Genomic DNA, 25101 nt, shown 5'->3' with positions numbered 1-25101 from the left:
GCCATTTAAGAGATTGTACTGGACAAATACTGACTCATCAGGACAAAGAACATAAGAGGGCAAAACTAAATGTTTACTAACTATTAATTTATTTTTATTTAAGCAAGACAAAAAAACAATATAATACAAGTACAAAAGTCTACATACAGTACATGGTGTTAAAAGTACAAATAATTGTTAATGTAATAGTAAGACAGCAATATAGATGATCGTAATGAGCAGATGAGGCAGAGGAAGTCATTCACAAAATAAGTACAATAATACTGATAATTGATATTTGACTCACAATAAGTCTAGTTGTGATTTAACTGGTTAAAAAAGAGAGAAGAAGAATTACATGGTAAATATATACAGTATTGTTTATACAGAAATCCACTTGGCAGGAAAATAGAAATGGTCTGTTATCAGTAAAATAGTAAAATATAACTCTTTACTTCTATCTAGTAGCAACAGCTGGAAACTACACATGTTCTCTACAATAGCAAAGCAGCAAAATAAGAAGTTGTAACTTTACAGTCATTTAGAATATACTTCTCAGGGGAAATGTGTCCCCTGGTAAAAATCTTCTTCCAGGTCACAGTTTAAACTTTGAGGTCTTCACTGCCTCTCTGTGATCCCATCATGCACACTGGTTCAAAATGAATAGGAAGTTGGTGTCTTTACATTGAAAAGACTTTCATAAAAACCACCAATGATTACAAAAAGATTTGAAGCCACTGACAACAGTGATGTAATATAGTCAGTTGAGTTTGAAGAGTCGTCGTTAAGGATTGAACACTTCTACCCAAGTCTTCTCTTTATGATTGACCTCTGCTGTCATTTGTTTTTGGTGCTAATTTGCATGTCAGAAAATGTTTAAAGGCTTAATGATTAAGACGCCAATCAGTTAATCACAACATCAAAGGTATTATTCCAGCCAGCAACCTTTGTTGCATGTTATAACTTTCTCCTCACATTTTCTGACTTTTTCTCTACCGTCACCATCAAATATATCCATACAAAAAGAAATTTAAAACGAAATACAAAAACATTGCCATTGTTGGCTTGACCGTGCTTTCCAACAAAAACAACTTCCAGTGTTTGTAGGTGGGAAGCCAGTTGGGGATCACATCCCTTGTTGCATTAACAACTACTTCAGGTATGTTTTAGCGTCTGAACGGGGACGTTTGGGAGGAAGACCAGTTAGAGACTAATTCAAACAGCACATAAAAGGTCACTGAATATTGTTCTTTCATAGTATACATACAATTTAACGAAATAAATCATGAAATACTTAACTCATTCTTTAGAGCTGACTCATACAGAGTAAAATAACTGAACACTGGTTTATGTTTAAGTAATACATTAACGTTTCTATATGATTTATAATTGTCTCTTTGTACATTCTTGGAAAGGGCCATCCTGAAAATACAATATATAAAAATCAATAGTTAAGTAATTACATATTTTTTTGGGGAAAAAAGAAAAAATATCAGACTATTAATGAAATGCCTGTTGTGTTCATCGGGTCTTGTTGACTGTGCTGTACAAAGCAGCTGGATCCTCTCCAGTGTCCCGACCTCTGGTTCTGAGAAGAAGACAAAAAGGTGATTCTGAAGAGATGAAACAATATAATTCTCATCATACTGTAATAGGAACACAAAAGCAATGTATTAAATTCAAAGTTGTGTGATATGTAGTGAGGATAATGTTCCTGTGTGAGGAGCTGATCACCTCGGGGCAGTACTGTCACTGTTGAACCTGACAGCAGCGTACTCAACAGCTTCCTGTTGCTCCCTGTGTCTGAGGGGCTGAGCAGCTCTGATGTTGGAGTACAGAGGATCTGCCTGGCTGTTGGAGACGTGGATGGTGGCGTACTGAAGGTCAACCTGCTCCTCTGGCTCACTCTGATCAGGTACACATTGCAGGGACACAATTACTTTCAGCTACGCATTTTACATGAGTAGGTTTTTCATTTGAATAGTGCACTCTTGCAGAGGATTGCAACCAGGACAGATGGAATTAATATCCCTGCTTTACCAACATGTTGCTGTATGACAGAAAAAAGGAAAGGCATATACAAGGAAGGGACAAATAGTAAGAAAACTACCAGGAATTTAACACATTTAACATTTAAGTTAAAGATGAGTTTGTTTTCACATTGGAACATAAATCAAGAAGTTGCTTCCCCTTTCAATGATTGGCCGCATCAATGCTATTAAAATAGTTGCACTTCCAAGGTTCTTGTACCTTTTTCAAAACTTTCCTGTCTATAAACAACTGGACTCAGTTATCTCCTCGTTTGTCAGGGCAGATAAACCTGCTCACATTTCTAAAGCTCACCTACAGAAGACTGAAACGTGGTGGCCTCGACCTTCTGATAATTAAGCATTATTACCGGGCTGCAAATGTAAGGGCTCTCTCTTTCTGGCAGTGGAGCCGTCCCAACGCTGACTGGTCTAATGTCTCCCACTCTGGTTAAAAATGGAGTCCCTGCTAGTTTCAGAAACTTCTCTCCCAGTGCTGCTCCTTTCTGGAGCACAGCTTTCCAACAAATGATTTGGTCATAACTCATCCTCAGAAACTCACTGAGGATTTTAAATCAAATGAAAAAATACCTTGGAATGGTGAATATCTCAGTATACACCCCTATAACATATGATCACTTATTTAGGCACTGATGGATAGAGTGTTTCTGGGCTGGAGGGAGAAGAGGCCATGTTGTATTGGTGATCTTTACATAGATAATACATTTGCTTCATTTCTTCAGCTCTAAACTAAATATCGCCTTCCTCAACAACAATTTTATTGCTACCTTCTCTACCTATCGCTAACTGTGGGAGGAAGGTTTGTCTGGTATACAGAGCTGCTCCATTAGTTCTAGATACAGATTCCTTCAATTTAAAATCTTACACAGGCTGCATTACTCCTGTGTGACAGATGTGGTATCACAGAGGGATCACTGTCACACTTATTCTGACACTGGCCAGTATTAAGTCATATCTGGAGCAACATATTCAACTGTCTTTCCAAACAATGCCAGATGAATATTCAGACAGATTATAATCTGGCTATTCTTGGTTGCTCTGACAGTATGGAGGTCCTTCCTCCCCAACAGAAGGTAATTATTAGACTAGGCATGGTTGCAGCTAATAAATGAATATTACTCAATTGGAAGATTTGTAAAAAAAAACGTATATTGCTTGATGAGACCTAAATGTTTTATCATTTTTTATTGCTGTCTTGTCTAGTTTATTGTGTGACTGGTATGAGAAAGATTGTAGTGACTATTTTGTCCTGAGTTTGTTCTTTGTCACCCTGGTGTTGAGTGGGGGAATCTTTGACGCTTGTTTGTTCCAATAAACCAAAATATATTCAAGAGAGTAAAGTTGAGTCTTTTATTCCAACACAATAAATAGTACAGATCCTTTATCTGGTAAATAAACTATAAGGCAGACTGGATATTTTTAAACTAAAGGAGCAGTTCATGCAACAGTTTGTGTAGCAAGGTGACAAAGCTGTGTGCTCCCAGCCAGCCACGCCTCCACCCCCGTCACCTTCCTATTTAATGCCTTTTGACCTGTAGAGGGCACAACTTAAGAAGAATAGGGCAAACATTATTATAATAAATTATTAAACAAAAGGAATGGTTAAAGAATGGCTCCTACAAAGATTTTACAAAGAAGTATCTGGAGGAGAAAACATGAACACATTCAACATTTCATTTAAAGATGAGTTTGTTTTCATAGTGGAACATATTTAAATCAACACTAGTTCATAGAAACACAAAGTGGGTTGTGGAACATATTAGATACTCAGACACCACAACTTACACCACTATTACCATGGATACTGACACCTGCTGATATAGAGTAGTAAACAAGGACATGATTGTGGTTTAGTGTCTTTGGACACTGTCATGTCTACTGAGGACCTCTGCTGGGTAACACTAATCACTCGTTATTATTCAGGACTTGGAAACATTGGACTTCACATCTTGTTTTGCTGAAGTTCCAGTGTGAGCTGTTATTTTACAGCTTAATAGTGAGGTCAGGAAATAAGAGATAATTGATTAGTGATTTGATTTTCATCCAATTCTGCACAATCAATCACTAAATATCACAGAGTTACATGCAGTTAAGGTACATTACATTACATGTCATTTAGCTGAAGCTTTTATCCAAAGTGACATACAATTGCTATATATCAGAGGTTTCATGGCTCTGGAGCAACTAGGGGTTAAGTGTCTTGCTCAGGGACACATTGGTCGATGTATCGCAGTGGGAATTAAACCCAGATCTCCCACACCAAAGGCATGTGTCATATCCACTGCGCCATCACCACCACCCAAGAAGAATGCCTTTATTTATCCTGCGAGAGGAAATTCACAGTTTTCTCTCTGTTAGTACAGTTGCACACACATTAAACGTAGGCATGAATTGAAACCTATACATGCTATTACACTAATGGAGAGATGTCAGAGTACGGGAAGTTGGGGGGTTGCTCAAGAGCACCTTGGCAGTGCCCAAGAGGTGAACTGGCATCTCTCCAGCTACCAGTCCACACTCTGTACTTCGGTCCATACGGGGACTTGAACCAGCGACCCTCCGGTTCCTTACCCAACTCCCTACGGACTGAGCTACTGCCACCCCATCCAAGGTACAGTCCAAAAGGTTAAAGGCTCCACTAGATGGTGTTATGTCAGAGGAAGACTGTAAGTAAACTCACACACTGAAGGAGAGGGGAAGTCCTCATGTCCTCTTACAGCACAGGAAAAGCTGTCTGCAGGATCAAAGGAGGCTGAATAAGAATCAGACGTGTATCCCGTAATGACCTGTCCATTCTTGTACCAGACGTAGGAAGGATGACCAGGTAGAGGACAACTGCTCTGACACTTCAGCTCTGTCTGGTTAGAAGACTTTCTCACCTGCACCTTGAGACCTGAATATGTGAATAAGGAAAATTCTTCATTTAAGACTGAACACACATGTATGAAAACACACAGATGCAAGTAACTTTCATAAGATGTTGAACACTTGTAAGTAGTGTTGGGCAAGTTACTTCCAAAATGTAATACATTATAGATTACTAGTTACTGTCATTTGAGAGTAATTAGTTATATTACAATATTACTGTCTCTGAATTGTAATGCGTTACACTACTTTTGCATTACTTTTGAGTTACTTTCACCAAAATAACAGGGGAAGTTTGATTTGGCAGCTAGCTTGTGAATTTCACCACCGGATCAATAAAGTCTCCTCTTTATCCACTTTAATACATCATAGATTATTCATATTTTGTATAATCAATATAAATATGCAAAGTAACTAAAGCTATAAAAAATAGATAAGTAAAACGTATAACAGGCAAGTAGGAGAAAATGAAAATACTCAATTAAAAGTACGACATTGTTGTAAAATGTTTGTTTATAGCACTTGAATAAGAAATTCATGGTTTAGTTTAAAACACTCTAAAGGAAATGTTCAATTATAGTGTGATTAAAACTCACTATTTATATTATTTACGGTACTTGATTTACAGCTGATTTGTGAAAAGGTAGCCTACACAACCTTATTTAACAGTAATTTAGTTTTACTGCGAAACGTCACAGGAAGTGCTTTTATTTTGAAGTAGGCTACACGGAAGTTGTCTGTTGTGTAGCCTACTCTTGCTAGCTTACTGAGAAGCAACATGTCCGTCAGGCTCCAGTTGTTCACTTTCTTGTTTGTAAAACTGCAACATATTGAACAGTAAATGGTCACAGTAAAAGACAAGCGTTTTTGGTCGTCATTCGAAGCCATTCCACTACAGGCAGAGTTACTCTCCACGGCTGATAAAATGCAATGATATTTACGTGTAGCAAGCCGAAACATTAATTCCCGACATGTTTATATCTGTCAGCCGCTGACGTACCGTCACCTGTTGGGACATACATGCTGTCCGTACCGTCTCTGGTTCTGTCTCTGACCACAGGAACAGAAACAGGACAGCTCACTTCAACGCAGCGTAATAACTCCTGGAAATAATATCCATCTCGCAAATGTATCTGTCTCTGCAGTCATCTCAACCATCGAATACAGCGACAGGAAAATTATACGGCTTTTTTTTTCCTGTGGTGTTGGTGAATTCTTTAAAAAAACAATGCACCACTAAATGTTGCGTTAAAATGCGTTGTAACTCGCGTTACTGAGATTGTAACGAGTATAATATTACCGAAATTTAATTAGTAATGCGTTATATTACTGCGTTACAGCAAAAAGGAATACATTACTGTAATTGCGTTACTTTTGTAACGCGTTACTCCCAACACTGCTTGTAAGTAAGTTATAAAACATTCAGATGAAAATGTTACCTGTGACAGACAGAGTAACTCCAGGTGAACCAGTATATTTCCCACCTTGGTTTGTTGTGAACCTGAACTTGTACACAGCTGAGTCTCTCTTTCTCAGTTGTGTGATTCTCAGACTGCAGTCGTTGTTGTTAGATTCAGACTGCACACGGCCTGAATACTCTGAAACTGTTTTCAGATCCACAAACTGTTGAATAAACCAGAATATTTCCTTAACTGTAGTAGCAACGCCACCTATACTGGATGGGTATGTGTAGCTGCAGGGTATGTTCACTGTTGATCCTTTAACAGCACAGATCCGAGTAGAGGTGTAAGTCACTCCCAAGCCATACTGACCCTGTATCACTGTAACACAGAGCACATCAGGAAGCACAATGAATGAATACAGTGCATCTGTCTAACAAGAACTGAAGTAAAATGAATGTCAGAAAATGCCTGAAAAGTTTATCTTATGTGAACACATTCAGCATTTAATTAAAAGACAAGTTTGTTTTCCTGGTGGAACATAACTTAAGTGGACAATAGTTAACAGAAACAGGAAGTGAGTGATGGAGCTTGAGTTTCCTCTAAATTAGAAACATGGTGTCCTGTTACCATGGTTACTAGTTTGACACTTTGTTACTGACTCAGTGGACTAAACAAGGAAATGATTGAGGTTCAGTGTGTTTGGACCATAGACTGTATATAGAATGGACCAACAGATCCCGTTCCTCTGGACGGAGACCAGTGAAGGCCTTTAGCAGCACTTTTCCGGTGAGCGCTGAGCGTTACTGCGCAGCCTCCAACTGAGAGAGACGACGTAAATGTGACGTGAGCAACGTGTCTGAAAGTTGTAAGTCTTCTGGTAGCTGTGCCAAGAGAAATCTCAATCATTCCCAATCTAGCAGAGACGGAGAGCGTAGGTATATGTAAGCAGATAACATAGGCACAGGCTAATTATTGATCACTAAAATGATAGTTAACATTAGTAATTACACTTAAACAGCTAATGTGAGACGAAACTGCCTGCGCGCTTCTCCTGTACTATACGGTAATTCCTCTACTATGCGACAGTGAGTCACGTGGTTATGACACAATCGTTAGCCTATTTTTACCAAAACGTCTGCTACGGAGCCATAACGTGAGGTACAAGGTAATGGAGCCTTTTATACATTGTTGTGTTTCTTTAGAAATAAACAACGGACAAATAGAGTCTTTAAACCTTTGCAGATGTAAAGTTATTCGCTGTCAAAGTGACGCCAAAATGAATGGCAGTCAATGGAATGCTAACGGGGGGTGATCGCTTTGTAGCATTAAAATGGCGCCATAGGAGGTTCGCGGTCCGAGGAGAAGCTTACCCCCTTGGTTTGGACACGGTCATGTCCACTGATGACCTCTGCTGGTTAATAAGATACATGAGGGCATTAAATAATGAAAATGTGTCAGACATGATTTTTCCTCTTGTGGCATCATCACTTCCACCAGAGCAGTCAGCTGATTTTGCTGGGGCTTTAGCTCCGAATGTTTTGAGTGTAGTCCCGAATGTATTTTGAAAGGCTGACAATATGAAACCGGACAATAGCCTATGTAAACCCCCGAAATCATAAGTTGCCTTATTTAATTGTGCGTTGGCTTTGAACATACTGCATACATCAGTTTAATACCTTGATGCCATTACCACAAAGTTTAGGAGCGCAATACTAATGATTTAGTTTGAAGTTCCCGTGACGTGGCGTTTACAGTCTATGGTTCAGACTCAAACACACGGAGCTCTGAAGCAGACCTGTGTGTCGCTTAGTGTCGACTCTTGCTGTAAAAAGCTGTGCAGCTTCAGGTTTATAATGGACGGGCTCTGCTGTCGACATGCTGCGACAGATGTGTTGCGTTTGTGCTCCGTGTATTTCTGCCGTAGTTTCAGTTTTCCACCTCCGATGTAGAGTCGCGTACAACCACTTCCCTAAACGTTGTCTCATTCAGAGACCAGAGCAGGGCTGGACTGGCCATCTGGCATACCGGGCATTTTCCCGGTGGGCCGACGCACTTTTGGGCCGAATCGCCGATATAAATAGCCTTTTTTTTTTTTTTTTTTTTTGGGCCGCACCGGCCCATAAAGAACTCCTAGTGTCCCATTGGTTAATTTTCTTTATTGGCACTGGCCTGACCCAATCAAATCCAAGAACCCCCTTCTCCACTCCACGAATCCCAATAGGGCCACGCCTCCCGGCCCTGAGACACGAGCTGTAATAGTTATGCTGGAAGTTTAGCATCCACATTAAAATGGACGAACGACCACCAAAGCGCAAGTGAGGTACAGAGAAATTACGGGAGAAAAAGATTAAGAATCTACAGGCGGATTCCTCAAAATGTGCCAAAATTTCTGACATGTTTGGGGCTGTAGTAGCTTCTTCAACATCAGCATTACCTGAAGCCGAGGAGGAGGAGAGGTGGCTGGCTATACAGAGAAGCAGAAACAACAGCATGACAGGGAAGAAGCCGAGGAGGAGAGTGACCATGACAGGGCCATGGGAGTGAGTGAGGACAAGATGGAAGAGAGAGTAGAGGGAGGGAGGCTGTGTGTGGCTGTGTGTGAGGCTGTGTGTGTGTGTGTGTGTGTGTGTGTGTGTGTGTGTGGCTGTGTGTGTGTGTGTCGCACGTTATGTGCGCCTCATGTCATAAGGACAACAAGCAGTTTGGCTGTAACATTAAAGTTAGTGGCTGTCAGGTAACCTAACTGCTTAAGGTTACATTAAAAATGCTATTGGTTGGCCTGTTGTGTAGCTGAAAACTCTGTGATCTATAAAATCAGCGTTGATACAAGCATCAGTGTTCCTTGAATTACTTAATTAGCTCTTTTCCAGGGCATATACTACTCCCACCTTTATTGTAGCTTTTGGGAAGGGTTATGGTTATGGTTATTGTATTCAGCAGACACTTTTGTCCAAAGCGACAAAATATGAATCTTACAATAGTTAAAATTAACAGTAAACAGTTTTTAAAGTTGCTCAGCCAATATTAAGCAAAATAGTAATAATAACAATAATGGCAATACAATATCAAATATCAATAATAATAAAAAATAATAAAAATACCATTAATATACATATCATAACTTTAAGAATGAATTAATTATTTAAGTGTAAGATCAACAAGTCTTATGACCCCTCTTGAAGGATCCAAAACGATCACATGAATGCAGAACACTAGGCAACTCATCATAGAACACACGCATATTTTAAGAGGAGGGAATGTGTCTGACCAATCAAGGTGGGTGTGGGCCGCCTGGGCCAAAAATGCCAGGGCCAATGTTTTGTCCCAGTCCAGCCCTGGACCAGAGTCTCAAACGGGGCTCTGTGCCTGTCAGACGGTCTGAGATCTACCGTATCAGCAGAGCAATGACGTAATGCACAGCAGACTATGGTGCAGGTAGATTATTTTCTAAAATATAGTGACTTCATTCTAAAACTTCTAAACTTTATTTTTCTCAAAATATCACAACTCCTCCAAATCTCAGAGAACACAGATGGGATGAGTTATATTTTGAATGTGCACAAAGTTTTGGACATGAGCAGAAATCTTGCTCAAACATCTCAAAAATATTACAGGGGTTTATTAATTCATTAAAATTAATTAATGTATCATTGAGGTTAATAATTGTCATATGCAAATTTAAGGAGGTTACTTCCCCAACAAAGAGGATGGAAGAGTAAATGATGCTAGGCTACATGTGTGCTGACTCAGTTATAATTAGAAAAGCTGGTCCAAAGGAGAATAAATAGTTGAAAGCAATACAGAATGCCTGAGAGCCTTACTGCTAAATATGCCATTATGTTTTTATATTTGGATTGTAATCTATGCTTCCCTTTACATAAAGATATTTCCAGCATATTGATTCAGAAAAAGGTATAAATACTGTAGGTGCATACAAATTCACCTGAATGCAGGAAATGAAGTGTTTAATGCTCAACATTTTCTGGGGGTGGACCCCCAGACGCCTCGCATCGTAAGTCACCAAACAGATCTGGAAACTTTGGGTTGCCAGGCCAGTTATGATTAGACCAAATGTTGGTGCCATCTAACTTACATCTACAAACTGGAAGCTAAAATAAACATACACTAGCTATTAACAAGCTGGGCAAGCCAATCACAGTTTTGCATTGCATTCAGTTTATGTAAATGGGTCTGGGCTAATCCCCAAATCTACTCAAGTCCTAGAAACGCCCCTGACTTCAACAAAGAAAGTTGATCAGACAGATGTTCTAACATTAATAACTCGTAAATATTCAGGACTTGTAAACATCTGACTTCATTCTTTTTAATCATGTTTGAGGATGGAACAGAATAAAGATTTTTTTAGTGTAAACCTGTACCAGTTAAGTGTTTTAATTTTTTAATTAATGGTCAAGATTACTAAATAACACAATTTAACAATGAAAACTCTCATACAAAGACAAAAGTCTAAGGACATGTTGACAAATTGGTTTTGCTTAATTTCCAGTGTGAGTTATTTTACAACTTTACAGTGAGGTCAGGAAATATGAGATCATTGATTAGTGATTTGGTTTTCATACAATTCTGCAAATAAATCACCAAATATCACAGAGTTACATGAAGTTAAGGTACAGTACAAAAGGTTAAAGACTCCACTAGATGGTGTTATGTCAGAGGAAGACTGTAAGTAAACTCACCCACTGAAGGAGAGGGGAAGTCCTCATGTCCTCTTACAGCACAGGAAAAGCTGTCTGCAGGATCAAAGGAGGCTGAATAAGAATCAGATGTTTGTCCCTGAATGTTCTGTCCATTCTTGTACCAGACGTAGGAAGGATGACCAGGTAGAGGACAACTGCTCTGACACTTCAGCTCTGCCCAGTTAGAGACCTCTAATCTGCTCACCTGCACCTGGAGATCTGAATAATAATAAAATCTTCATTTTAGACTGAAGAGAGACACACACACACACACACACACACACACACACACACACACACTTCATAAGATGTTGAACTCTTGAAAGTAATTTATTAAATAATGTAGATGAAAATATTACCTGTGACAGACAGAGTAACTCCAGGTGAACCAATATATTTCACATCTTGGTTTGTTGTGAACCTGAACTTGTACTCAGCTGAGTCTCTCTCTCTCAGGTCTGAGATTCTCAGAGTACAGTCGTTGTTTTCACAGTGATACTGCACACGCTGTGTGTACTCTGAGATTGTTGTCAGATCCACAGTTTCACCATTACCTAATTCAGTAAACCAGAATCTTTTCTCAACTTTGGTATCAAGGCCTTTTATTCTGGATGGGTATGTGTATCTGCAGGGTATTTCCACTTTTGATCCCTTGAAGGCACAAATCTGAGTAGAGGTGTAAGTCACTCTCCAGCCATACTGACCCTGTATCACTGTAACACAGAGCACATCAGGAAGCAGCATGAATTAATAACTTGAGTTAACAATCAGTTAATAAGACAAAGTGATCATACTACCAACATGATCTAGGGAAAGGTAACCTGGACAAGCTTCAAAACCCTCAATAATTAGACCAATTATCTGCAGCTATTATAAAAGTCCTTTCCTCATCATGCATCTGTCTAACTTAACTGTATTTTAGAGTTTGATCAGGTTTTATCATATTTCATCATAGTCGGGACACAGGAAAAAGTGTTACTTTCTGGTATTTATATATATGTGTTAATTGTTTTGCAAAAATAAGCCTGAGAAGTGCTTCTAACGTGTTAACAAAAAATACATTTTACAGACTCTCTAGGATAGAGCAGAATTATACATAACATATGTTTTAACTTATGTTCTACCTCCTGTTAACAATAATACTTATATGACTTTTTTTCAAGTTATTTCAGAATTAAACCAAAGTGAACAGGCAAAATCAAGTCTAAACACAACGGAAGAGTTAAATAGGTTGAAAGTTGAAGAGCTTATATGTATTAATATACATACATAATACATTATTAGGGATAATAGTAAGTATATGAGTTTGTACATTTCTTGGTTAGTTTCCTCTCTGTTCACTCTGAGGTCAGGTTGATGCTGAGTGTGAAAACTAAAAAGAAATGCAGAACACTGAAGTCAGAGAGTACAGAAGGAAGTAGCAGGGTTGGGCTCAGATGTGTGATCAATAAAGAGAAGTTGAGACGCTATGTGATGCCTTTACTGACCAGTATTCCTTTAAACAAAAAACAACCAGGGTCGTCTTTAGAACAGATTAAACAGTAATATGTTATGTTAAGTGCTTAGCACACAGTTACTTCATGCAAAAGACAAAATTAAAAGATACTGTCCAATTAACACAACAACAAACTAAACTGATAACGTCTGCCGAGTTTCCACAATTGTAAACAAAACAACAAAAATTTGTAGCGTTTCTGGAAGTTTGCCTTTCACACAACTCTGATCTACTTATTCACACATAATGACCTTCAGTCCCACATTTTCCCAGAATCCCTCTTTTAAAGAATGAATGTAACTGTAGATATACAGTACCTGACACAGAGAGAAGGAAGACAACAAATCCACTCGCTGCTGCAGTTAAACTCATAGCTGCTCCTCTCATCTCTCTGTGTGAGACAATAAAACATGTCAGCAGATAAAATAATGTACACAGGAGGTATGCAGTATCAATAAACTAATCAATGAACTGTTTCTACTTACAATGAAGACGGACGTCGTCTTTAAAGATGCCTCTCCTCTGTTGTCAGTAAGCAGAAGACAGATATCAGACTGGTAAAGACTACATTTCCTTCCTCTTTTGATCATTAATATGCACGAAGAGCCAAATTTCAGCACACACCCACAACACCATAAAGTTATTTTGTTTTACAATCTATAAACTTCAAAAAGAGAGTAAGAAACTAATGTTGACCTGTTGTTAGAAAACCTGTTTCACCACCAACATCCCACCGACACCAGAAAAGAGCATTCATAAAGAGAAGAGAGAAACAGACAGACAGTTCATCTCTATGTGCACTGATTCAGGATGTCACACAGTCTGCAGGTGTAGTGATGGAACAGGAATGTATTTGACCTGTGAACCATGAGGCAGTTACATTGAACACAATGAAGAGCAGAGTATTAATCATAAGAGGGGAATGGAAAATGACATCATTGTTTTTTCTTAGTTTGTCTCTTCTCTGTTCTCTCTGTGGTCAGGTTGCTTCTCTTTGCAGAGAAATGCAGAACACTGAGCTGTGAGAAACTCACATGCATGTTAGTGTTAACTAAACATGGACATGTAACAAAACAAGGGGTAAAAGTATAAAGTAAAAAGTATTTTTAATGACTTTGGCTTGTTAGGGACTGTTCGTTAATTATTTCAGGAGCCACCGGAGGAGTTTTGGGACCTTTAGTCAAAACAGACCTGACCCTCCCTTCAGCAGCAATACATTTTAGATGACCCTCCAAAATAATATGGAAAAAAGGGATGATTCTCCCCAACAATTTATTGATGCCTTCTGTACTAGTGTTGACGAACTGAGTGAAGAGCCGGTTAATTAACCCGACTCGTGTCACTGAACCGGGAGAATCGAGTGCCAAATGTCAATGAACCGACTTACTCCTGTTTTTTTCTTTTACTTTTGTGTGTGTAGTAGTAATTTAGCTCATTAGCGTCTCCACTGGAGTGGTGGTGGTAGAATCAATCAGGAAATGAGCTACCTAGACCGAGCACCAGGCTACTGAACGAGACCGAATGTAACCGTGCAACCGGCCACTCGAGTCTATCAAGCGGTGTCTTGGTTCTCGGCAAGTTATGTTATTAACCAAGCCTTGTTTCTGGTGCATCTTAGATGATTGTGTTCATGGCAATTTACACATTATCGATGGGGAAGTACATCACATACAAATACACGTCATGTTATCTTGGTAGTTATGTTAAGTTAAATGTTAGAGAAGTGAATGTTGCTACATGGTAGGTAGGCTCACGGGGAGACCGCACACCAGGCTACTGAACGAGACCGTAACCGTTGTTACGGCCACAGCAAACAAACCCAATTTAAATGAGACCGTCAACATCTAATAATACCAAACCCGAGGATAGTGAAAGTAATTCAAAATTTATTCACAAATTAACTACAAATTATTTAAATCAAAACTATGGGAGACTGGAGGTCTGGCCAAAATAAACAAAAGAAGAGAGGAAGCCTGGGCCAACCCATCAAGGGCCGTCGGACCCAGAACTTCCCCCCCTAAACTAATGAGTAAACTAACTAATAGAAACAAAGCCGCGAAAACTAGACTACCAGACCTCCATCCTCAAAACAATGAAATAAAAAGAAAGATAACAGAAGACAACGAGTTTGAGTTATCAACCGATCCCAGAAGCCTTTATATCTCGTGCATTTTAGAATTGTGTTCATGGAAATTCATAGGCTACATTAACAAGGGGAAAGTATTAAATCACATACAAATACACGTAATGTTATCTTGGTAGTTATGTTAAGTTAAATGTTAGAAGTGAATGTTGCTACATGGTAGTTAGACTGTCACGAGGAGACCGCGCACCAGGCTACCGAATGTAACCGTGGCCAGTGCGTGAGTCTAGTGTCAGCCAGTATGAGTGCGTAAATAGTATGTCAAGACCGCATGTAACCGCAACGGCTCGAGTGTAATGTAATAAGCGGTAACTTGATTCCTGGCAGTGGAAGTAAACGCACGATCACCCCCTGCCACCGCCAAGGGCATGCAAACTGGTGACCAAATCTATTTATTTGGTAGGTCAACCAACAACTGACCGGTTGAACCAACTCACGTAAAAGAGTCAGTTGTCCCATCACTATTCTGTACTGGTGTGCACTTGACAAAGACATATAGATGCACACTGTTTCTTTTACAGCCATAGCATATGTGACTAAACTTCTGCATTCTCATCTTACACATCCCACTCCTCTGTTATGGTGTGGTGGCCATTTCAGTAGATTTACTCACTAACATTGCAATAAGCATGGAAACCAAATACACACTTCCTGCATTACTGCATTAATTCAAATACTAAGTTACTCATCTAGTAAACTAGTATTCACTTGAAATAAAACAATAAAACATTGAGACCATTCAGCAAAGCACACTGGGTAATTCAACACTGGTTGCTATGGACTCGTCACTAGGCTTCCTCAGTCATTGTATATTTTAGCACATAGGTAAAGCTGCCGAAGCTGAACATTATCCAACCTCCATTTCTCAGACGAGCGTCAATTTGGGAGCTGGCATGTTACCACTCCTTTCTTCTCAAATGCCTTGAAAAGGCTGTTGTTCATATATATATATATATATATATATATATATATATATATATATATATATATATATATATATATATATATATATACATACATACAATTTAACTTGTATTTTCATACATACAAAATCTAATAATTTTCATCGCTAAATGAAGTCCTTCCTAGTCTTAAACATAACATGGCCTAAAACTAACTCTACAGTAGAAAATAAGCTTTCACATACATCAGTAAGTCACACAGTACCTGATCAGCTGATCTGAACAATAAGTCATGTTTGACACCTCGACATGATTCAGTTCAAGCTGCCAACACCACATTCTTCTAAACGTTCTGCTACATGCTGCTGCTGACTCCTACCTGCTGCTGCTACTCTAAACTGACAATAACATCTTCTGGAGTTGAAGGTAAATGTATCCACTTCCCCCACATCCTCCACAGCCTCGCTCTCCTCAGGGATATTTCAATGTCGTACTACTTTGTTTCCATCAGGTGAGTCCTGCCTCTGGTTCTACTGCATCTGCAGAAAATCACATGAAACTCGTGTAAAGTTCTGGATGGAACTGTGACTGTAAATCTGAAGTGGGCCTGTTTTATTGGATGCAGGAGGCTCTAACCTGACTGGACTTCACACCAGGTCTTCCTGCTCCTCTGGGTCTTCTGTCTGCTGCAGTGTCTGAGATGTTCTCATACGCAGGACGAGAGTCTAACTGATGGGGAGAGACGACAAAATGAGGACCTCATTCATGACAACTGCATATACTAAGAGTTAATCAAAACAAAATTTCACATTTAAATGTAAATTATTTCCAGATATTGTGTTATGGCCAAATACATTACTGGTTTCTACTCAGCAAGTTGTATTTTAAACATAAATTTATCTTACCGGTTCTTTAGTTTTCAGAGCATGTATGAGCCAAGGTATTATAACTGTGATATATGGGGAAGTTATGTCAATCAATTCTCTCTCTCTCTCTCTCTCTCTCTCTCTCTCTCTCTCTCTCTCTCTCTCTCTCTCTCTCTCTCTCTCTCACCTCTATCTCTTCAGGTTCATGTGGTCCAGTGGTGGAGCTCAGAGTTTTCTTCTTCCTGGATTGCGTCCAACAACAACAAATACAGAATGTATGACATTTATTATACTTAATCTAAAGTAACTGAAAGATAGTAGAAGAAAATAAAAGAGCGGTGACTGAACTGATGGATTTTTCTGGTTTTACCTCGCCCACAGACTCAGGAGCAGCAGAGGAATCAGCATCAGGACCACCACAGTCAGCCTGATGATATTCATTATCATTGTTGAACTCCCTGGAAATATAGACAGATATGTGATACACCTCATTAGTAGGATCAGATTGATGAATCACTTTGCCAGGTGAGACTGTCTGTTAATCAGTCAGTCAGTGTCATCCACCTCTGACATGATGGAGGTTCCTCCCTGAACACAGCTACAGAAAAACAGTCTGGAAATGCACACAGGGAATGTTATTTCCTTTTAACCAGTTATGGGCTGCTACATATTAACATGTGAATCAGGTCTGGTGCAGTAAACAGGTGTTTGTGCAGGTAAAATGGGAGAAACTTACCTGCTACAACAATCAGATGTAAGGTGGAGTTCTGACGTCCTCTTCTGTTCTGGGCTTCACAGTAATAATTCCCACTGTGTTCAGCTCTGAAGTCAGTGATGGTGAAGATCTGTCCTGATGCTTTTGGTGAGTCTTCATTCTCCTTGTACCAGGTGTAGTTAAATGTACTTGATTATGTTTTGAGTGAAGTATTGTATTTCGCTACATTACAAATCCCATCTGTTAATGAGTAAAAACTTTGACTAACGAAAACTGAAAGGAAGAAAAAAAATTGCCCACAGAACCACTACAGTGACGAATGATGTCTTTCTGTAGGAGATTGAGAATGAGATGGATCTGACGCGCGACGACGGTTCAGAGACTGTTTCAGTAGAAATGCTAGCTGAAACATTGAATTGTGCTGCCCAAAACGACAAAAATCCTTGGCCATATTTGAAAGACTGTGCCAATAGTATGATCATGCAATGCCAGATGTACCGGCCAAAGGTGACTGAACTGGCAGCATTCAATAACTCCACATGTAATCTGCGGAAGCAGGTTTTGGTAAGTGCATCGGTACTTCAAACTAAGTTTTCATGACTAATAGCAAATTGCCAATTAGCAAAACATGTTTCTTGGCATTGGTAATTTTTGTCTAGCTATATTATATTTTATATTATTATTCTATATTTTAGTACTTTTTCCACCTCTGGTGGTTAATTAAGGAAACAAGATGGAGAAGCAGAATGGCTCGCTCTGATTTGCATCAGTTTCCAGGGGTACTTTCTATAAAATCATCTTTTTAATCATCTCTTTATCAGGATGCATAGTATCCAGGATACTATTCATTCTGATAAAGTTCCCTTGGCCTTATGAATTAAAATAGCCCCACATCATCACATACCCTTCACCATACGTAGAGATTGGCATGCTTTTATTTCAGTTAGCCTAATAGCTGGTTTGATTTGCATTAATAGATGATTTGATGGAAAGTACCCCATGCCAATCTCTAGGTATGGTGAAGGGTATGTGATGATGTGGGGCTATTTTAATTCCAAAGGCCAAGGGAACTTTATCAGGATGCATAGTATCCTGGATCCATGAAATAACTGGCCTTTAAAAATAAAAATCTGCCTGCCTCTATGGGAATTTAACATAGGGGTGTACTTACTTATGCCCCCTGTATTTTATGGAAGAACATTTATTTATTTACGATACATTATTAATTCACAAAGAATATTGGTGTCCTTAAAGGTTGGATTATTCCATTTTTTTTGTAAGTAAGGCATTAAGATCAATTTCCAAAAGGTGATTTTTTATTCCTCTTTTTAGTCAACTTTAGCATGGGTTCATAAACGTATGAGCACCACTGTCACGAATCTCTAAGGCAGAACCCAGAAGCAGACCAGGACAAGGTGAGTTGAGTAAAGGTGAGTATTTATTTACAGACTCAAATGTCACTCAAAGCAGGAGAATCCAGGTGACGAAGCAGGCAGTGGAGGTGAGTAGGTGGAAAGGAATGAGCAGATCCAATGTTGTTTCTAAAGCAATTGATGACCAGGCAGAGGTGGAGTGAATATCCCGGGAGAGTAACTGCTGACAGAGGAAACAGAGGTAAGTATACAGCAAATAAAAGTAACAGAGCAGCAAAACTAACTCTTAGCAAACTGAGGCTGATACGCAGGCACAACATACTGTTAGTGGCTAACGATCCGGCAGGGAATGGAAGTCAGGTCAGAGCTTATGTAGTGGAGAGGTGGTGATCAGGACCAGGTGTGCAGGTAGATGATGAGATGCAGGTGTGGGTAGTAGAGAGATCTCCCGCCTTGCTACGTTGCCAGGCAACCAGACAGGGTGCGTTCAGGAAACACAGGAAAACAGACTCCAGGACAGAATACAGGCAACTCAAGCAGAAAAACAGACTCAAACAGCGGGATTCATGACAACCACTGTATATTTAATGTATTAGTTGTAAAAAAAATATATATATATATATGGCATGAGTGGAGCAAAATTTGCATCCAAAATATAATGGAGTAGATGTATAAAGTAGCATAAAATAGAAATGCTCGAGTAAAATACAAGTACCTCAAAATTGTACTCATGTACAGTAATGAGTAAATGTATTTAGATACATTTCACCACTATCCTTACTGTACACAACACTTAGATTTGCAGTGTTACCGAGATGTTATGTAAAAAATGAGAAAATTCATGAAATACTGAGCTGTACTGTACTTTGGCTAGCAAGCCGGAAGAAGTACTGAGTGCAGTTAAAATGTCCAGAGTTTTAAGTTTAAACACTGCATCACTTTACAGGTCAGATCTATGAACATGGTGACCTGAGAATGACTGAATTTAAATGTTGACTTTGTGTAAAAATTAGGGCTGTCAGCATTAACGCGTTAATCGCGATGCGATTAAAGGCCGAGCATAACGCGTTAATGTTTTTTAATCGCATTAATCACATGCCACCATTTATTAATTCATTTTACACTTCACTCGGCTTCACGTCGTGCCCAACAGGCTACTATTTTGACCCTTTGGCGCACCGTTACTTATCATCAAGCTGCCGTACTTCATAACACATCTGCTGGACAGCTCGTAGACAAGTCGAAAGCTATATGCACATTGTGTAAAGCCGAATAAAAATATCACCAAAGCACTTCAAGCTTGAGCTACCACCTACGGAGCTAAGCATATTAACGTGACTCAGGTTGATGCTAGCAGCCTCAGGCAAAGCAGTATTTTGGAGAGTGCTACTCGCCAACCTGTGGATGAAAGCAAATCCAAAAAAATTACTACCGCTCTTGCAAAATGGGTGGCAACTAACTGCAGATCTGTCAGCATCGTAGAAGACTTGGGTCTTAAAGAAGATCTTGTTACAGTTAGGACAGAATGGACCCAAACGCAGAGCTCAGCGAAAGCTATTTTATTAGGGAAAAATGGGGAAGCGAATGGGGAAGTGGGAAGGTGGATGCCAGGGACAAAAGCATGGACGCGGAGACTGGAACAGGGAACAGAGCGGGAGCTCCGAGAGCACGGGGAGACCGGGGCTGGGAGATCCACAGGGGAAGCACTGAAGGGGGGAACACAGAGAGACACAGAGAGGCAGAGCCAACACAAACTGACAGCAAAACATAACAGAAGAAAAAGAAGAAAGAAACTCACAGCCAGCCGGACTCCAACCATCACAGATCTACGGTTGGCATGTTCTGACCCCCGTCGAGGGGGACAGTAGTTTCACGCATACACAGCCTGTACCACACGGAGAAAGCAGCCCAACTGGAACTGCTGCAAAGTGCAAACGCTGTCTCATTAACCGTTGATCACTGGACGTCAGTGAGTAATCAGAATTATTTAGGAGTTACTGCACACTATATTGACTCTGACTGGACTTTGCACTTGTTTGCCTTAATGGTTCGACATACAGAAGAACGACACTATGCTGAAACATGTGCTGAGCACTTCAGTGAAGTTGCAGAGGCATGGGGCATTGCAAATAAAGTTACAACTATCGGCACAGACAGTGCACGGAATATGCTCGCAGCAGCAAGACTTTTGCCGTACGAACACATGCCGTGCGTTGCACATAGTCTTCAGAGGTCCATTGCGATGTCAATTCGTGAAAGTGGGTTTGAAAATGTGTTGGCAAAATGCCGAAAACTGGTTGGACACTTTAAACACAGTCCAGCAAATGCAGCAGAACTTCAATGTCATTAGCCTCTAATTCAAGACGTGCCAACCCGATGGAACTCGACTCTGAGCATGATCACTCGGCTGGAAAAAAACAAAGATGCACTCAGAGCCACACTTGATCTCCATCAGCAAAGAAGCACTCCAGCCTTTCTGACCAACGCAGAATTTGAGAATATCAAAAAGCTTGAGACAGTCCTTTAACCCTGCAGGTAAGCTTAACAACCAGCTTAAAAGGGCGAACACATTATTACTTCTTTCATTTTCTTTATTTTGTAGAAATTGCAAATGTCATAGTGCCTCTTGCATAGCCCTTATTTACAAGCATGTTTCAGAGGGTTAAATAAGATATGGAGAGAGAAGAGATGGGGAGAGGGGGGGAGGGTAGCAGGAGGGAGGAGAGGAGAGGGGGCCGAAAAAGCATGGTATAGTGGGGCTAGGTGATATGGCAAACAAGTAAACAAAGTTAAATGATGAATTATTGTCTCTTTTCTTTTATAAAAGTCTATTAATTGCACTTAATTGTTCATGGCAGTTACGTGACGGAACTTGTTGGAGGAGAACAGTACATATCCTGTTCAGTGGTCCTGCCTGCAGTCTGCCATCTTTTCCGGGTGATGGAAGTGTCTGATGATGACCCAGGCTACCTGTGCCGATTTAAAGAGGCCTTCACCTCTGACCTTTCAAAGTGGAAAGAAAGCATGAACATACAGTAGTTGAAAGTGGCAACTGTAGTCGACCCCAGATTCAAGGACCTGAAATGCCTTCCAAGATCTGAAAGGGATGAAGTCTGGAGGTTGATTAAAGAACTGAATGCCCAGCAGTATAACAATGAAGCAACAGACCCAGAGCCACCAAAAGAGAAAAGTAAATGAGCCTCCTGGTTGCATCCGACTCAGAGGATGAAGAGGAGACAGCAGCTGACACTTCTGTGGATCGGTACAGAGCAGAACCCACCATTTCTATGGAGGACTGTCCACTGAAGTGGTGGTCTGCACATGCAGGGGCCTACCCAAACTTGGCACTTCTTGCACAGAAATACTTGGCTACACCTGCAACTACTGTACCATGTGAGAGACTGTTCTCCCTCTCTGGCCACATTGTAGAAAAGAAGAGAGCCTCACTGTTCTCTGAAAATGTCACCAAACTGGTCTGTCTTAGTGATTGGCTTAAATAAGGTTGTGTCTTGAGTTTTTCCACTTTGCAGTCCAAATTACAAGTTACAAATGTCCTGTGGCATACGGTGTTAAGACTGTTGTTTGTATCGTTTTTGACTGTTTTTGTCATTTGGGACATTGCCCACCCCCCTTTTCTGTCCAGGAGAATTGTTACATTACTTGTTATTAGAAAAATGTAAAGGTTAAATGTCTTGCTGTGGCATCTGGTTTTTGGACCATTTTGTTTGTACTGTATAAGCAAAATGTTACATCTCAGTCAATTGCTGTGGTGTTTTAGTTAGGTACTTGGAGGAATTGTGCAATAATGACAGATTCACACATTTGTTTACAGTATATAAATAATAAACAAATACAAATCTTAAAGTCAAGTTCATAAAGTAACTTTCTTTGCATTAATTTGATTCCCAATCAAGATACACTGGTAAGAATTGCTTTCCATTATTATGTACTTAAAAACAGTTCTGAAATGCAAAATAATAGAATATTAATCATGATAAAACATGCGATTAATTGCGATTAACTAGAAATTCAGTGATTAATCTCGATTAAAAAAAATTATCGTTCGACAGCCCTAGTAAAAATCCTACAAGATAGATGTAAAAACACAGTAGCTGGTACAGTGAGGAGAAGGACGATCAATCCACTCAAAGCTGCTCCTCTCATATCTCTGTGTGTAAGTTCAGAAGCAATAAAACATGCCTGCAGGTAAATAACGTACATATGTATTAAGTCAGTCACATTAGACATTCACGTGAAAGCAAGATTAGACATTTTTTCTATGTCGTCTAAAAGCAGAAGACCGAAGTCAAGTTGTTTAAAATACACCCAACACCCTTCCTCTTTACATCATTTACATGCATGATAAGAGACAGAGACAGACTAATACGGGAAGTAAAAGCTCTTATAGTGTATTTAAATACTAGCATGAGCAGCAACTTGTCGGCACCAGGGCATAATATAAGAGAATTGTGCAAGAAAATAAAGAAAAAAGAAAAATGTAGGCAGGACTGCAGCTGTGGTGAAGCATTTTTCATCTGTGGTCTCTCATTCACTCCTTTACTTACTTACAACACTACCACTGTACAACACAGAGCAACCTCAGCCCTACACTACCTCCCTATTACTGTGTTGTGCAGATCTTTACTTTGTCTTCAGTGTTTTTATTTTGGTTCTACTTTCAAAGACTGTGATTGGCAGAGACTCGTTCGTTACACATGGGTGTTGGATATCACTTATGACAAAGCTAAAGGTGAGGACTTATTCACAAAACATCTTGAACAGTTTCTCCTACCTGGCCGAGTCAGATAGCCTAGAAATCTAGACGCACCCTAGCGGCAGCAAATGTCATTTGCAGCAGGGTCGTCTAGCAACTCTCCGTTGGCTTGCGAGCTGGAAAAACCAAACTCTAGTCACGCCAATCACATCGTGTATAGAGTCGGTGGGCAGGCTTAACATAAAGACGGCAAAGTTGCGGCGGTCTTTCGAATCGGCTTTGGCCGCGACTCTGGAAGGCTTGGAGTTAAGCTTTTCTTTGAGAAAAGAACAAAGAACGGCACTGAAGTCATTCTTAAAAAAGGAAGATGTGTTCAGAGTTTTGCCGACCGGATACAGCAAAAGTTTAATCTATCAACTAGCGTTGCTCTGCCTGGTTGTAGCGCTATCCTGTTGCGTGCAGAGGGAATTTGAAAGACAACCGTTTATCCCGCCCCTCGGATTGAGCCCTGCCAATGGTGAGTTCCCAGAACCAATATCTTGATGTGGGTCTGGCTTGTCAGGCTACGAGTCAGAAGGAACTCATGAAAATATTGGTCAAAAGAAGTCCTAGTTCTTAAGACTCCCAATATTTTGCTCTGAGAGTAATTCCCAAAGCGTTTTCTTCTAAATCTGAGAGGCAGTCCAGGCAACTCTAATCTGGGAACCTCAGGCGTCATTTAGGAGGATTTATATTGTTTTCTACTATGTAAACCAAATCTGTTCTATCAGAACAGAAAACAAATGGGATGTCAAAGGGTTAATAACAAGCACAAAGAAAAACTAAAAAACACCCATCAAATGACCCAATTTGACAAATACTGACTAAGACACGAGAAAGAGGGCAGAAAAAGTTTACTAAAAACTATTTCGTTTTATTTAAGCACGACAAAACAAGTACAAAGGCTAATATAGTATATGTTGTTGGAAGCACAAAAATGGTATATGTATTATGTAATAGTAAGACAGCAATATAGATGATTGTAATACAAGGCAGTAAAACTATAATACTGATAATTGATATTTGAAACTAAAAAAAGAGAGAAGAAGAATAACATCGTCATCATCATACAATACTGAATATACAGAAATCCACTTGACAGGTAAATGTAAAAATTGTCCGTTATTGGTAAAATAGTAAAATATAAATGTTTACTTATAACTAGCGGCCTCAGCTGGGGTTCCCATACAATAGCAAAGCAATAAGTAAGTTGCAACTTAACAGTCATTTAGAATAAACAGACAGCCCATTTTACAGCCTGTCCAGGTCAAAGTTTAAACTTGAAGGTCTGCACTGCCAATCTGTGATCCCATCATGCACGCTGATTTAAAATGAATACAAATGGGAGTTGGTGTCTTAAAACGACTTTCATTCTAACACACAGACAATAAAAAATAGATTCATAGTCACTGGCTATGCCTGATCCAAAATACTTCAGTACGTACACTTCTTACCCCTGTGACGTTCAGCACTAACAGTCCCCAGGTCAGTAGTACACTCGGTCTGTTGCTAGTTGAAGCTATTTTGTTCAGTTCAGTAAAAGAAATTGCCTCTCCAAGCACGGTTTCTAAGATTAAAAGCTCAGTAACTTATTATTTATGAAAAGAGCTGACAGATCACGATTGTTTCTGTGTGTTTTAAAGTATTTGTCCGTCCGTGCACCGAACACCTTTACCCAAGTCTGTGGGTCATACAGGTGTATGTCTAAGTTATAAAAGTTTCTCTAATATATACAATATAATATTCTCTTTGTACATTCTTGGAGAGGGCCATCCTGAAAAAAATACCTGTAAAAAAATCAATAGTTAAAAAATCAATAGTTACCTATTAATTACATATATTTATTTTCTGAAAATATATTC

The 25101-nt window shown here is 39.6% G+C and overlaps 1 protein-coding gene across 1 annotated transcript; it reads right to left on the bottom strand.

The window, feature by feature from the left end:
- Positions 1–2902: 2902 nt before the first annotated feature.
- On the bottom strand, positions 2903–13235 carry LOC116065649. Its single transcript, XM_036000610.1, has 8 exons — positions 13184–13235; positions 12973–13009; positions 12805–12878; positions 11352–11705; positions 10993–11211; positions 6377–6673; positions 4745–4920; positions 2903–2908 (listed from the first exon to the last, which is right to left on the bottom strand). The coding sequence occupies exons 3-8, from the start codon at positions 12872–12874 to the stop codon at positions 2903–2905; spliced, it is 1122 nt and encodes a 373-aa protein (XP_035856503.1). The 5' UTR covers positions 12875–12878; positions 12973–13009; positions 13184–13235.
- Between the last annotated feature and the right edge of the window lie 11866 nt (positions 13236–25101).

This window comes from Sander lucioperca, chromosome 4 (assembly GCF_008315115.2).
Source record: "Sander lucioperca isolate FBNREF2018 chromosome 4, SLUC_FBN_1.2, whole genome shotgun sequence".
Lineage (NCBI taxonomy): Eukaryota > Metazoa > Chordata > Actinopteri > Perciformes > Percidae > Sander > Sander lucioperca.
Note: the sequence above shows the minus strand (reverse complement) of the source record. Positions and strands in the feature narration are given on the sequence as shown.